The sequence below is a fragment of the Acomys russatus genome, chromosome 24 (assembly GCF_903995435.1).
Source record: "Acomys russatus chromosome 24, mAcoRus1.1, whole genome shotgun sequence".
Classification (NCBI taxonomy): Eukaryota; Metazoa; Chordata; class Mammalia; order Rodentia; family Muridae; genus Acomys; species Acomys russatus.
This window is the reverse complement of record NC_067160.1, coordinates 333817-348522: the sequence shown is the minus strand read 5'-3', so window position 1 is coordinate 348522 and position 14706 is coordinate 333817. Positions and strand designations below refer to the sequence as shown.

Below are 14706 nucleotides of genomic sequence, written 5' to 3'. Positions count from 1 at the left end.
TTATTCTTTCTCTGAGTGCCTCCAGGCCTCCCCACCAAGGGGAAGTAGTCAAATACGGGGAACCAGAGTTCACGTCAGAGTCAGTCCCCACTCTCCACACAACTGTGGAGAATGTCCTGTCCATTGGCTAGATCTGAGTAGGGGTTCGATGTTTGCTGCTTGTATTGACCTTGGTTGGTGTAGTTGTTTGAGCAGACCCCCTTTGGCCCAGATCCACCCGTAATGATGCTCTTCTTGTAGGTTTCTAGAACCCCCGGATCCTTCTATTTCTCCATTCTCTTATATTTCTCTCTCCTAGAGTCCCAAAAGGATGTCCTCACATCTTCCAAATCTCCAGGTAAGTGAAGACTTTCATGGGACATGCCTTTTGGGCTAGTGTCCCATTATAAGTAAGTATACACCATGTGAGTCTTTCTGCTTCTGGGTTAACTCAATAAGTATGATAATTTCAACCATTTGTCCACAAATTTCAGGATTTCCTTGTTTTTAGTACCTGAGTAGTATTCCATAGTGTAAATGTACCACAGTTGCTTTATCCATTCTTCAACTGAGGGACACTTAGGCTGTTTCCAGATTCTGGCTATTATGAACAAGGCAGCTATGAACATGGTTGAGCATATGTCCTTGTGTGTGGTGGAGCATCTTCTGGGTATATTCCAAGGAGTGGAATAGCTGGGTCTTGAGGACATCCTATTCCCAGTTTTCTGATAAAGTTCCAGATAGATTTCCAAAGTGGTTGTACAAATTTGCATTCTTACCAGCAATGAAGGAGTGTTTCTCTTTCTCTACATCCTTGCCAGCATGTTGTGTCACTTGAATTTTCTATCTTAGCCATTCTGACAGGTGTAAGATGGAATCTCAGAGTCTTTTTGATTTGCATTTCTCTGGTGACTAATGGTGAGCATTTCTTTAAGTGTTTCTCAGCTATTTGATAGTCCTCTATTGAGAATTCTCTGTTTAGTTCTGAGCCCCGTTTCTGAATTGGGTACAAGTCCAAGTGGACTAAAGACCTCAACATAAAGCCAGAGACACTAAATCAGTTAGAAGAAAAAGTAGAGAAGAGCCTGGAACACTTTGGCATAGGAGACAACTTCCTGAACAGAACACCAACAGCCCAGGTCTTCAGGTCAACAATTAATAAATGGGACCACATGAGGCTGAGAAGCTTCTGTAAGGCAGAAGACACTGTCAACAGAACAAAGTGATAGCCTACAGACTTGGAAAATATCTTCACCAACCCTACATCTGACAAAGGTCTAATATCCAAAATATATAAAGAACTCGAGAAATTAAAGGATGCCTTGTAAAGAGATCAGTACAAATGAAAGCTCTGTTAGATTCTAATGTGATCAGCTGGCTTTTGCAGTTCTAGATGAAGACAATCACCGGGTAGGGTTGGGGGGGGATGAACAATGTGTCCATGGATTACTCATTAAAAATAGCATTCTTATGATACAAAAAGTTCAAACTAAAACATATCATTTTTTTATATTTTGCTTTTAAGAGAAGGTGATACCAAGAGGAAAGGAGAGATAGAGAGACAGAGACAGAAATTAGGATAAATTTATATGTGTAGAGGGTAGGTAGGATATGAGAGAAGTTGGGAAAGGGGAAAGAAAATGATTAAAATATATTGTGTGAAAGAATTAAATAAAAAAGAAAGTTACAAACAAACAAAAACTTTTTTTTTTTTCAGATTCCCCAGTTCAGTGGTTCATGCTTTCCCTACCAAATGGAGAATTCAAACAATGTGACTGAATTTATTCTTTTGGGAGTTACAACTAATCCACAACTGAGAAAAGTATTCTCTGCTTTGTTTCTAATCATGTACATGGCCACTGTGTTGGGAAATGTACTCATTGTCATAACTATTACCAGAAGCCACAGTCTGAGGTCACCCATATATTTTTTCCTCACTTTTCTGTCCTTCATGAATGTCACCTATTCATCTGTCACTGTTCCCAAGTTAATTGTGGATGGCCTTTCTGACAGAACTACCATGTCCTCTGAAGGATGTATGACCCAGCTCTTTGTAGACCATTTCTTAGGTAGTGTACGGATTATCCTTCTCATTGTGATGGCCTATGACCACTACATAGCCATCTGTAAGCCCCTGCATTATGTGACTATCATGAATCCTCAAGTGTGCTGGCTGATGGTAGGAGGGGCTTGGATGGGAGGATTTGCTCATGTAACCATTCAGCTTCTCTTCATGGATCAAATACCCTTCTGTGGTCCCAATGTTATTGGCCGTTTTATGTGTGACTTGTTTCCATTGTTACAACTGGCCTGCATAGACACACAGATCCTGGGTCTCTCAGTCATTCTCAACAGTGGGGTGATGTGTGTGACCATTTTCCTTATTCTCATCAGTTCCTATGTGGCTCTCTTCTGCTCTTTAAAATCTTCTGTCTCTGAAGGGAGGAGCAAAGCCCTGTCCACATGTAGTTCTCACTTCACAGTGGTAGTGCTGTTCTTTGTACCTTTTATCTTCTTATACATGAGGACTGTGGTCACTTACCCTGTAGATAAAGCAATGGCTGTGTATGCTACCATTGTTGAGCCAATGTTAAATCCTTTGATCTACAGCTTGAGGAATGCAGAAGTAAAATATGCCCTGAGGAAACTGTGGAGGAAAAGGGGAACTCAAGTGGTAAAACTTGATATGGTAGGGACCAAATAACCCCCCAAAAGCTGGAGATATCAAACTTTAGATGTACTATCATTTCTCCTGAAATATAGCTGTCAGAGATAGCATTTAAGCTTATAAACCTGTCCCAAAAGAATTAGCAAGAGTGGCTTTTCTATGCACGTCAAAATCAAGGTTTTCCACACAAGCATATTTTGTAGTACATCTTCCTGAGATGTCTCTTCTCATGCAGTTAAAATGTGAACTTCTTCAGGTTTAGAGGCATTTCTTATATTTTTCTTCTATGTTAGCTGGAAAAATATATTCCAGAAGATTTGTTTGATTGACTTTCTATAGTTTTTTTCCTAGATATATTCCTATTTGAAAATGAAAGAAGAATAATTCTTAACTTTCTCTGTTCATTGTTTTCATTTAATATTTAATTCTACATGCAAGGTGTAGCCTGAGGATTTATGATCACAGCTTATATTTTACAAATATTTCTTGGAGGCTGGAGCAATAGTGTGCTAGCCGTGTAAGCCTAAGGACCTAATTTTCACCCACAGGTCCCAGCAAATACCTTGGCATGGTTCTTATGTTTATATTCCCAGAGTTTTTGAGGTGGAGACAAGCCAGAAAATTTTCTGCAACTTGCTTGTCAGCTAGCCTGGCCAAAATTGTGAGCTTTAGGATACACAAAGACAGTCACTCTATAACGTAAGTTCATGGAGTCTTGAATTACAACCTTTAATGTAACCCTTGGCATGCACACACACACACACACACATGCACACGCACATATACACACTTTCATTTGCACACAGATAGCCACCATGAAAACACACATGAATGAAAGCACATACATATACACCTACATACATACATACAAATGTGTACATACACACATACATTTCTCTTGGATTTTATATTGTCTTCCTTCCTTCTAACTGTAATTCTCACCAAAGCAAAATTATATTTATCCTTTTCTGTTATCATCACTCTGATTATTAAGAGAATACCTAGTCACATAATATGTACTCAACAAATATCTTTAATAGATATGAGTAAAATTCAAAATTATAATATTAAGTGTTTATAAATAAACATGAAGAACAAGGTAGAGAATATGGGTATATAAAGCTCTTTAGGAATCAAAATCCTAATTTGAATGATTCCATATGTTCTTTTGGGGAAAGTCTCAGTTTAGTAGAGTACTATCCTTATACAGAGGTCATCACAACACCACTGTTCTTATCTTCTTCTGTCATTCTGTAGAGAAACAAGTATATGCTATCATAATCAGGTCTGTAATCTCTATTTGCAACTGTATAGATAACAGTTCTGACTATTCATACTGAAATTAGTTAACTCATCAACCATACTACCTACCACCAGCAGCACATTCCTTAACTCCAATACTCTCAACTTCTGAAACAAATTTTGATATAAAGCTTGCAAAATAAAATATTGCCATATATCACAAGACTAAGCTATACTTCTCCTTGGCATATTCCTAAAGGACTTGACATTTTACTCCATACACATTTGCTATTCACAATATCTAGAGACAGAAACAATTTAAATATTCTTCAACAGATGAATAAATAATAAAAATGTGGCACATATACATGTTAGAATACTTTTCACTTTTTTATTTTAAAAATGAAGTTTTCTTCTTGGGGTAGGTTCTGAAGTTTCAAAAGCCTGCTCTGCCATGTTCTTGAATTTTCAGATTGCTCAATGTAAAATAGTAGGAGATACAGATTATTATCCTCTGTGAGATGAAACATGAGCTGCACACAGTGGCTGAGCCACATGAAAGGGTGATGCAGCATTATGGGTTTGAGGCCTGATCATTGTGAGATTGTGTTACAACAGACAAGCAATAAAAAATGAGAGGGGGGGGGGAAGAAGAAGAAGGAGAAGAAGAAGAAGGAGAAGAAGAAGAAGAAGAAGAAGAAGAAGAAGAAGAAGAAGAAGAAGAAGAAGAAGAAGAAGAGAGGAAGAAAGAGGAGGAGGAGGACAAGGAGAAGGAGGGTGAGGAGGAGGAAAAAGAGGAGGAGGAGAGAAGGAGGAAAGAGAAGCAAAATCCATAAAATGAGACATGGTCCATCAATTTCCTAAGACTGTAATGTGGATAAATTGTAAATTAGGCAGAAAACAGAAGTAAAAAATAATTAAAATTTTAAGTCTTCTTAGTTATAATATACTTGGTAATCAAAATAAACTACTCTGTAAATGTATCCTTTTACTCACCAGATGTAAAATTGTCTCAGAGACATACTGCTGAGTAAATTCACCCTTTTCTAGCTCTTTCTGGCTGGATTGTTTAACTCAGCTGTTCTGGCTCAAACTCCTCTGAAAACTGACTAGTTCAGTCTGGCTTCTGTCAGTTTCTGACTGAATTACTCTGCTTGGCCTCAAACTAACTGGCAATTTGTTCTAATCATGTGGCTCCTTTTTATTCTTTGATTTCAACTTTCCCATGACAGGCATTGAACTGCATGAACTCAAGAAGGAACTCAGCTCCACTGCAAGGTACTGACTGCACTGACAAACTTACTGCCTCAACTCCATTGCACTGGACTCCACTGACTGAACAGAACTGAATGGCTCTCTCTCTTGCTGCATTGCTTTTAAATAGATTTTCTCCTATCCTATCTTTGCCTCGTTCTTTCACGTCTTTCTCCACTTCATCACTTTGCCCCTCAATTAGACGTCATTGTTTGGGATTAAATGTGTGTACTAAAGGACTCCAGCCAGAATGATAAAGGTGTGTACTAAGGGTATGTCTGAATCCACCTGGATCACACTGACCTAGAAGTGTTTTGGATGTGATCAGAGCAGCCATGTTGTTGGACTAAAATTCCTCTACATGAATCTAAGCCTAATGTTTCTGTGTAAAGTGGAAAAACATAATTATATAATAAAGTTATTGTGTGGCAAATATAGGTGTGGCTTAGAAATAAAATATGAACAATGTATATTTTCTTTCAATAGTGAATTTAGACCAGATAGGGAATGATCTTTAAGTAGAGATAGTCATGCATTATTAATTAAATTTGCAAAATAAGTAAGTTGGTAATTATAAATTCTCCTGAGAATGGAGGTGATAATTTCCCATAGGATTATAAAGAGTTCATGTACTTCAAACTCTCAAGTGTTTTTCAAATCACCTTTTCCTATTACTCTTCTAAGAATTAGGATGAGAGGAAGTCGTCTTAAGCCTATCTGAAAGCTGCTTTTAGTAAAGAACCTGTCTAGGTAAGTAGTTACCTGTGAAGTTCTGTGGGACCAAGTCAAGATCAAGACTTAATGGAGAGATGCCTGAGTTTGTGTTGCTAAGATGTGCTCTTCCCGGGGTACAAGGCTTAAGCTCTCTATGTCTCTGTCAGCAAAATAGGAACAGTAAATCATGGATACTGATATAGCCATATGCATACATAGATTAAATAAATACATGCATATATATATGAACTGCTGTTATATATATGAACATATATATAAATGTGTGTGTGTGTGTGTGTGTGTGTGTGTGTGTGTGTGTGTGTGTGTTTTCTGCTGTTTGAGACGGGTTAATGAAAAACACCATAATAATTAGAGAAAGATGCACGTTCCTGAAATGAACCAAACTAAGAATGCCTTTCTCCCCAAGGGACATGATAATCTTGATGAAATAGAGAAAATAATTGCAGCCGCATTGTTCCAAAATCCAAAATTTCTTTTTACAGCAGTTAGTTGTGTTTTGATGTATGAGGAAGCCCAGGTGAATTCTCTCAAATGGGCAGTTAGCACACAATTTCCCAGTTTCAGTGTTCACTTTATCTTCAGTATAAAAATCATCTGGAAGTATTAGAAGGGAATGTGGCTGTGACTAACCGAGATTTTACAGAAGAAATTGTTGATGAGTGAAGAAGAAAAAAATAGGTTGAAAGGAAAAATAACAAATAGCATCAAGCTTTGTACGTACATTCATTTCTTTGTTCCAGAAAATCCCACATGGAATTCATGTTAGAAATCTAATTATTTGTGACAAAAACTCTTTATCTCTTAACTACCTGATGAAAAATTAACGAGTAAGTCTGCTGTATATTTATGCATATATTAAATATTTTATCAACCATCATGTAGTTAAATAAAAACATAAGAACATATGTATACTGAATAAAATAGAAGAAGAAGAATGATATTCAGGTGCAATATTCTGTTATGTTACTTGGTGTTTCTTAGTAACTTATATAGATATGGCCTCAGGCAACACAGTCATGAGTCCATGTCTTCAGTTTTCACAGTAAGTAGTGATAGTACAACTTCCTAAAAAAATCAGCACAAGTTAAACAGCTTACGTAACAACTGCTTACTTTATATCTATTTTGTGTTAATAGGTGAATTTGTTCCCCTGGATTCTCAAAGTAACTGATCTGGTCAATTATCTTCATCTTACAGAAACTACTTTATTCTATTATATCTTATGAAATATGTTTGCTCTTCATCTCAACATAAGGCTGCATTTGAAGACTGACAGGTGATGTTGAGTAAGCTCCTCACATTCTCCAAGTCTTATTCATCTACAAGGATGAGAATAATTTAAGACAGTCAGCATGATGATAAATGAATCTTGCCCTTGATAAATTCTAATACAAATGTTGTCTCTGATAGATGAAGCTTCGACACAGTCAAGATCTGCATTAATCATATATCATAAAATTATGCCCTAAACAGTGATCTAAAGGCCTGCAAGATCTGCAGCCAACCTGTCCTTGTTTACTCTGCCCAAGCTCATCCCAACCCCAACATAGTCACTGAATTTAACTCAACTTATTCCACAGTGATTTTCCATTAGGATATTTCTATCCAAGGCCTTATTTTAGGAATTCATTTAGCTCTGGCTTTACTGTCAATACTAGTTATGAATTCAATTTTAGTGAAGTTCTCTGAGTACTCTATTGAACGTGATTGTTTACTTAAGATTCTACATTTGGATAATCATTTTTAGGGTAAGTACTATAAACAGATATGTTATATATAATGTTATTTTTAAATTTTCTATCTCCTGTCTCCATGAAGAAAGGAAATAGCCTGATTTGTATTTTTGATTACTATATATTCACTTAGTAGAGATAATTAATGTATAAATAATCACATAAGTTAACTACTAAACAAATATTAACATTGTGTTACATCTACCTAACTCTTAGTATCTGCATGTACACACAGAAACTCTGTCTCACTCTTTCTTTCTCTCTGTCTCTGTCTGTCTCTTTCTCTGTTTCTTTGTCTCTCTTTGTCTCTGTCTGTCTGTCTGTCTGTCTCTCTCTCTCTCTCTGTCTCTCTCTCTCTCTCTTTCTCATACACAGACACACACACACACACACACAAACACACACACACAAGAATTCACACCATGTACAAAATAATATATTTTTTTTAAGAAATCCATTTCATACTGATTGATAAGTATGCATAGAATAGCTAAGACTGAATAGGAATTAAGTTGAGATATTAAAAACAGTTCTTTAATGGTATATTTTGTTTGCACTTGGCTTCAAATAAAAATCCTATAAGATGCTGAGGTCAATTCTAATTTCTTTTTATAAAATATATGACATAGAGTGTTTCTCTCTTCTGCATACCATGTAACAAAATAATTCATATGACTAAATTGTTTTCTTCTTTTCTAAAAACTACAAAATTTTCTTATGAAGGTTTCTATTAAGATTCCATTTTCCTGGCTAACTCAGCAGTTCTGAGCTCCACCATAGTATTCCTGAAAGAAAACAGAATGAATGTGACTGAATTCATCCTCATGGGACTGACACAGAATCCCCAGCTTCAGAGAATTCTACTTCTGGTGTTACTCATCACCTACATTGTCACTGTCACAGGAAACCTGCTCATTGTAGGGACCATAGTCTGTAGCCAGACTTTGAACTCCCCAATGTACTTCTTCCTGGCTTTTTTATCGCTGATAGATGCATGCTATTCCTCTTGCACAATCCCTAAGATGCTGGCAGATTTGCTATCAGGGACAAAAACGATCTCATTCAATGGCTGCATGATGCAACTTTTTGTTGAACATTTCTTAGGAGCTTCAGAGATTGTCCTCCTTGTTATCATGGCCTATGACCGCTATGTGGCCATCTGTAAACCTCTGCACTATGTCACCAGGATGAACCACCGTACATGCTGTTTCCTAGTAGGAATGTGTTGGATAGTTGGTTTTCTTCATTCCTTTGGGCAGATACTTGTTACTCTCTGGATCCCTTTCTGTGGCCCCAACGTCTTGGATCATTTCTTTTGTGACATCTACCCTTTGCTAAAACTTGCCTGCACTGATACTTTCCTCCTTGGTCTCCTGGTTGCTGCCAATGGTGGTGTCATCCCTGTGATCACCTTTACAATGCTGCTGATGTCCTATGTGGTCATTCTGTTCTCCTTGAGGACACATAGCTCTGCAGGGAGGAAAAAGGCCCTCTCTACCTGTGGCTCCCACATCACAGTTGTTGTGCTGTTTTTTGTGCCATGTATTTTTATGTATATGCGACCAGTGACAACTTTTTCCATGGATAAAGCGATAGCAGTGTTTTATATTATTGTCACACCCATGTTAAATCCTTTTATCTACACAGTAAGGAATGCAGAGGTTAAAAGTGCCATTAGAATGCTATTTAAAAAAATGCACTTAGAATATCGAGTCTCTTCTTAGTAACTTGCTATCCTTCCTCTGAGTGCTGCCAGGTCTCCCCATCCAGGGGACGTGGTCAGAAAAGGGGCACCAGAGTTCATGTGAGAGTCAGATCTCACTCTCCACTCAACGGTGGAGAATATCATGTTCGTCGGCTAGGTCTTGGTAGGGATCCGAAGTTTACTGCCTATATTCTCCTTGGCTGGTGCCTTAGTTTGAGGAGGACCCCAGGACCAAGATCTGCCTGTCATAAAGTTCTTCTTGTAGGTTTCCAGGACCCTGTGGATCTTACTATTTCCCCATTCTTATAGGGGAAGGAGGTCTCCCTCAATCACAGACATAGGGGAGGGAAGAAGGGGAGAAGTGGGAGGGAGGGAGGAATGGGAGAAAACAGGGGAAGGGCTAACAATCGAGATGTAATATGAATAAATTAATAAAGAAAGGCAGCACCCTTGGGAGGGGCAGTTGCACACACAAAAAAAATAAAAAGAAAAAAGAAATAAAAAATGCAATTTTGAATAACAAATGGCACACTATAATTTCTTCTTCCTATGTCCTTTGCAAATTTGTATTTCATCAGAATAGTCACTTTATACATGAGTGATAAGTTTCATGACCTTCACAGAATGCCAGTATGAGATAGATACACACGTGTGTGCGTGTGTGTGTGTATACTTTTTCTATATACATCAATGACTAAGTCCCACTTATAAATTAATCACACTATGGTGCTTCACATTTGACCATGTCCCCTGGATGGGGAGACCTGGTGGTACTCAGAGGAAGGACAGCAGGTTGCCAAGAAGAGACTTGATACCCTATGAGCATATACAGGGGGAGGTAATCCCCCTCAGGAACAGTCATAGGGGAGGGGAATAATGGGAAAATGGGGGGGGGTGAGGGAAAGAATGGGAGGATACAAGGGTTGGGATAAACATTGAGATGTAACAAGAATAAATTAATAAAAAAAAATAAAAAATTTTAAAAAAAGAAAGAAAAAGAAAAAAACTAAATTGTTTTCATGTAAAATGCAATTTCTGTTACATAATAAGCAATAAAGATGCCAATCTGAAAAAAAAGAAAAATAGTAATAAATTAAGTATATGATATTGTAATACAATTTTGTCATTTGGAGACATTATTATGTAAAATAAGGGTTACTTGAAAAACATTCATCATATGATACTGATGATGAATCTTGTAACTTAAATGTGTAGTGGAAGTGTTGGTGTCTTTAAAAACACACTTCGGTTATAAATATGTTTGTGTTTTAATCTCGGGTTTGGGATATAGGGCTGATTTAGTTTGTCCACAACAGCAGACTACTTTCCTCACGTGGACTCTGAGAGGGGCTGTTTGCCAGCTGCAGTTACTTTAATTCTGAAGATTCTGGAGAGAGAAGAAGGGCCAGAGTTCAGAGAGAGACAGATGGCTCAAGAAAGAATGCTGATGCTTCGCACTGCTGCTCCTGTTTGTTGTTGATACAGTTTGATGAGAAGAGTCATCCTGAAATGGCGATTGGACTTGCCCCCAAGGAGCCCAAGGACCCTAACATGCAGGAAGTAGCTAAAAAGAACTCCCCTTTCCCCACTACATTATTTTTCTTTCCTACCTAATATAAGAAAGGATTGAGATAGAGCAGGGAGAAAGGCATGTAAGACACCAAAATCAATTAAAAAGGGCATAAATAAATACCTGTTAAATGTTGAGGGCAAGTGGAGAATATAACAGAAATAAGTTGTGTCAACATATTATTTGTGTCCTAGAAGTAACCCAGTGGGATGATGTGAGGGTTTAAAGACATCTTGGTGACTTTTACAACCCTGCAGAAAGATGATACATGGGAGTCAAGGAGGCGGTTTGGTTCAGAGAAACTTAGCGGCTGGTGTTGGTTCAAATTTGGGAATCTGACTTCAAATAGTTTATTTCAGCCATGTTTAAGCACAATACAACTTGGTGGAAATTTATTCTGGTAGTAACTAACTCACTCCCATGTTCACAACAAAGCAAACATAAGTCTCTTTGAGGAACAAAGTAAACTAAATACAGGTCAGACATGAATACACCAAAACACTTTGTAAAGTCTATAACAATAGGACTTATAGACTAAGAAAAACATATATACAGTGAAGATCAAGGGGAGGATTTAGTGCTGGAATAGTGTATAGCCAAACAGACAGAGGAACGTTCCTAATGCTAGTAAACACGTATGTTCTCAGCCTTTTGAGCAGATAATAGGTACATTATTCCTTCCCTTAAATGAAAAACCCTGTGTGATTAATATTCCATGTCACCCTAGTGCTCATTTTTGAGCACAAAGACCTAAATGCCTCCTACATGTTTTCTTACAGTACAAAGAATGGCATAAAAATGTAAAGTTAATGAATTTTTATTTATGTAATTTCATATTTATTTTTTTTATCAAGTTTGATCATGGAATCATGGACCAATTCAGATTACTGTATATTAAATTCTTCCTGAGACCTCTCAACTGTCTCTTAATAGTTCACTTAGGAGGAAGAAACCAATATGAATGTTTTGTTTTATTGATAAATACAAGTGACTTCACAAAATTAAATACCTGGCCAAAGTTAATAGGAATTGGTGACCAATTTCATTTTGCTATATCTAAATATAATTCTCTTTTAAAAATTTATTTATTTATTAATTCATTCATATTACATATCAATTGTTATCCCATCCCATCTATCCTCCCATTCCTCATATCCTCCCATTCCTCCTACTTTCACCCTACTCCCCTCCACTATGACTGTGACTGAGAGGGACCTCCTCCCCCTATATATTATCATAGGGTATCAAGTCTCTCCTTGGTAGCTTGCTATCCTTCCTCTGAGTGCCACCCGGCCTCCCCATCAAGGAGACGTGGCTAGATCTGGGTAGGGGTCCAATGTTTACTGCACGTATTGTCCTTGGTTGGTGCCATAGTAGGTCTTTCAAATATTTCAAGAACAACAAAAAAAAAATTGAGAGCTTTGGGTTAAAACATCATTTGTGGTTTGGAAAGTTACTATCTTTTAATGTCAATCTAATATGATTCCTCTGCATCAATAAGCAGTTAGTATTCAACTCTTTGAATGAACAATTCTCTTTAGTATCTAAAACAGTATGGAATGCAATTTTTAAAAAAAGGATACCTAAAAGAATTCCTTTTTTAGAAGTTTTTTATCATAATTTATTCATATTACATCCCAATTGTTATCATCTCACTTCTATCTTCCAATCCCCCACCCTTCCACCCTAGTCCCTTCCCCTAGACCTCTGACAGAAGGGGACGTCCCCCTACTACCACATGACCACAGCCTATCAGGTCTCAATGGATAGCCTGCTTCCCTGAGTGTGCTGCCTGATGGGGAGGTGAAGTTGGGTAGGTGGATTTGCTCAAGCAACCATTCAGATTCTCTTCATGTATCAAATACCTCTGTGGCCCCAATATTATAGATCATTTTATGTATGATTTATTTCCACTATTGAAACTAGCCTTCATGGACACCTAGTTCTAGGTCTCTTAGTCATTCTCAACAGTGGAGTGATGTGTAAGGCCATTTTCCTTATTCTAACTGCTTCCTATGCGATCATCCTCTGCTCCCTAAAGAACTGTAGCTCTGAAGGAAGGCTCAAAGCCCTGTCCACATGTACTTCCCACTTCACAGTGGTTGTACTGTTCTTCGTGCCCCATATTTTCTTGTATGTCAGACCTGTGGTCACTTATCCAGTAGACAAAATAATGGCTGTGTCCCGTACTATTATTGAACCAATGTTAAATCCTTTGATCTGTACCTTAAGAAATGCAGAGGTGAAAATTTCCCTAAGGAGGCTTCTGATGAAACAAGGGACACAGGGTGGTCACTAGCTTACTTTGGAAAATAATCCTGGCCACAAAGCCAGCAGAGATATTTCTTCTGTATTAATTATACTCCATTAGAAATCTAAATCCAATGGGTATCTTTCAAGCTTAATAACCATATAAAGATATCAGCGTACCCCTTAATCAAGTTAGTGTCTTGTCCTCAGCACATCAAACCATCACATTTTTAAAATATATTTTATTAATTTATCCATATTACATCTAATTGTTATCCCATCCCTTGTATCTTCCCATTCCTCCCTCCCTCCCACTTTCACCCTATTCCCCTCCCCTATGTCTGTGACTGAGAGGGACTTCCTCCCCCTCTATATGCTCATAGGATATGAAGTCTCTTCTTGGTATCCTGCTACCCTTCCTCTGAGTGCCACTAGGCCTCCCCATCCAGAGGGCATGGTCAAATATGGGGAACCAGAGTTCATGTGAAAGTCAGACCCCACTCTCCATTCGACTGTGGAGAATGTCCTGTCCATTGGCTAGATCTGTGTAGAGGTTCAAAGTTTACTGCACGTATTGTCCTTGGCTGGTGCCATAGTTTGAGCAGGACCCCTGGGCCCAGAGCTGCCTATCATAATGTTCTGAAAACCATCAAATTTATGCTACACCCTACACACTTTCAATCCCAAGTCTCTAGGCAAACTAAACCAAAATAAAATGTATATTTTTAACAGTGTGCACCTTGCAAAGTTTAGCAGTATTTGGCATTATTATCCTTAATAGCTGACATGGGAATGCAACATTCTAAATATATTTTATATTCTAAGAGGATAGAACTTTTGCTAGCCCTCATAGCCAGAGTTAATAATACACCTTGATGTATTTGTGACTTACCACCATATTGTGTATTCCGTCTGTTTGTTTAGCCTGATTTTAACGGAAAAGTTCTCTTAGATTTCCCATGTGATCATTTTTTGCAACCTAAGCTAATGCATAGCTGCAATTTTAACTTACATACACTTCCATGCCTTTGACTGAGACAATGTACGTGTTTCATTTGATGAAAATAGCAAATACATCCTAAATTTTCCTCTAAAGGTTGAAAACAACTATTTATAGACTTTGGTTGATAATGCTGTCATCTGGATCAGGTGGAATCGGTTTTAGCCATTCATTTAATCACGTGTAAAATTGTTAAGACTTCTGCAGATTATCCCATTCTTTCTCTCACGTGATGCATTATGTGCTGTACAATAAAAACACAGTGAAGCCATTTTTTTCCAAGAAAGACACCCAGATACATTCACAGCCACATACAGAGAGATGCCCGTAATTTTCACACAGACAGGACAGACACATAGACCAATCAAATACACACCAGAACTTAGAGGCACACAGTCACAGACAAACACAAAGTAATGGCACAGACCCACCCACATAGAAGCACAAAGCAACTTTCAGGCAGGCACAGATTCAGACTTGTAAAACAGACAAACAGAGAAGAGAAGACACATGAAGCATAAAACAGAAATTTAAAATCTTGACTCATGCTGTTTAAATGACTCCAGGGGA

The 14706-nt window shown here is 37.7% G+C and overlaps 2 protein-coding genes and 1 pseudogene across 2 annotated transcripts; all 3 read left to right on the top strand.

The window, feature by feature from the left end:
* The first annotated feature begins 1732 nt into the window (after positions 1–1732).
* On the top strand, positions 1733–2683 carry LOC127207600 (olfactory receptor 4C6-like). Its single transcript, XM_051167038.1, has one exon. It carries the CDS (start codon positions 1733–1735, stop codon positions 2681–2683), a length of 951 nt encoding a protein of 316 aa, XP_051022995.1.
* A 5719-nt stretch (positions 2684–8402) lies between these two features.
* Positions 8403–10930, top strand: LOC127207598 (olfactory receptor 140-like). Its single transcript, XM_051167037.1, has 3 exons — positions 8403–9301; positions 9816–9882; positions 10802–10930. Exons 1-3 carry the CDS (start codon positions 8412–8414, stop codon positions 10928–10930), a joined length of 1086 nt encoding a protein of 361 aa, XP_051022994.1. The 5' UTR covers positions 8403–8411.
* A 217-nt stretch (positions 10931–11147) lies between these two features.
* On the top strand, positions 11148–13185 carry LOC127207597 (olfactory receptor 4C6-like; annotated as a pseudogene).
* Positions 13186–14706: the final 1521 nt, after the last annotated feature.

What these genes read in the sequence shown, in the direction of transcription:
- LOC127207598 (XM_051167037.1), top strand. Translation starts at nt 8,412, where the DNA reads ATGAATGTGACTGAATTCATCCTCATGGGACTGACACAGAATCCCCAG. An exon ending in GCCATTAGAATGCTATTTAA is followed by an intron (nt 9,302 to 9,815) that starts AAAAATGCACTT and finishes GAAAAAAGAAAT; the next exon opens with AAAAAATGCAATTTTGAATA. An exon ending in CCTATGTCCTTTGCAAATTT is followed by an intron (nt 9,883 to 10,801) that starts GTATTTCATCAG and finishes TTGTTGATACAG; the next exon opens with TTTGATGAGAAGAGTCATCC.
- LOC127207600 (XM_051167038.1), top strand. Translation starts at nt 1,733, where the DNA reads ATGGAGAATTCAAACAATGTGACTGAATTTATTCTTTTGGGAGTTACA.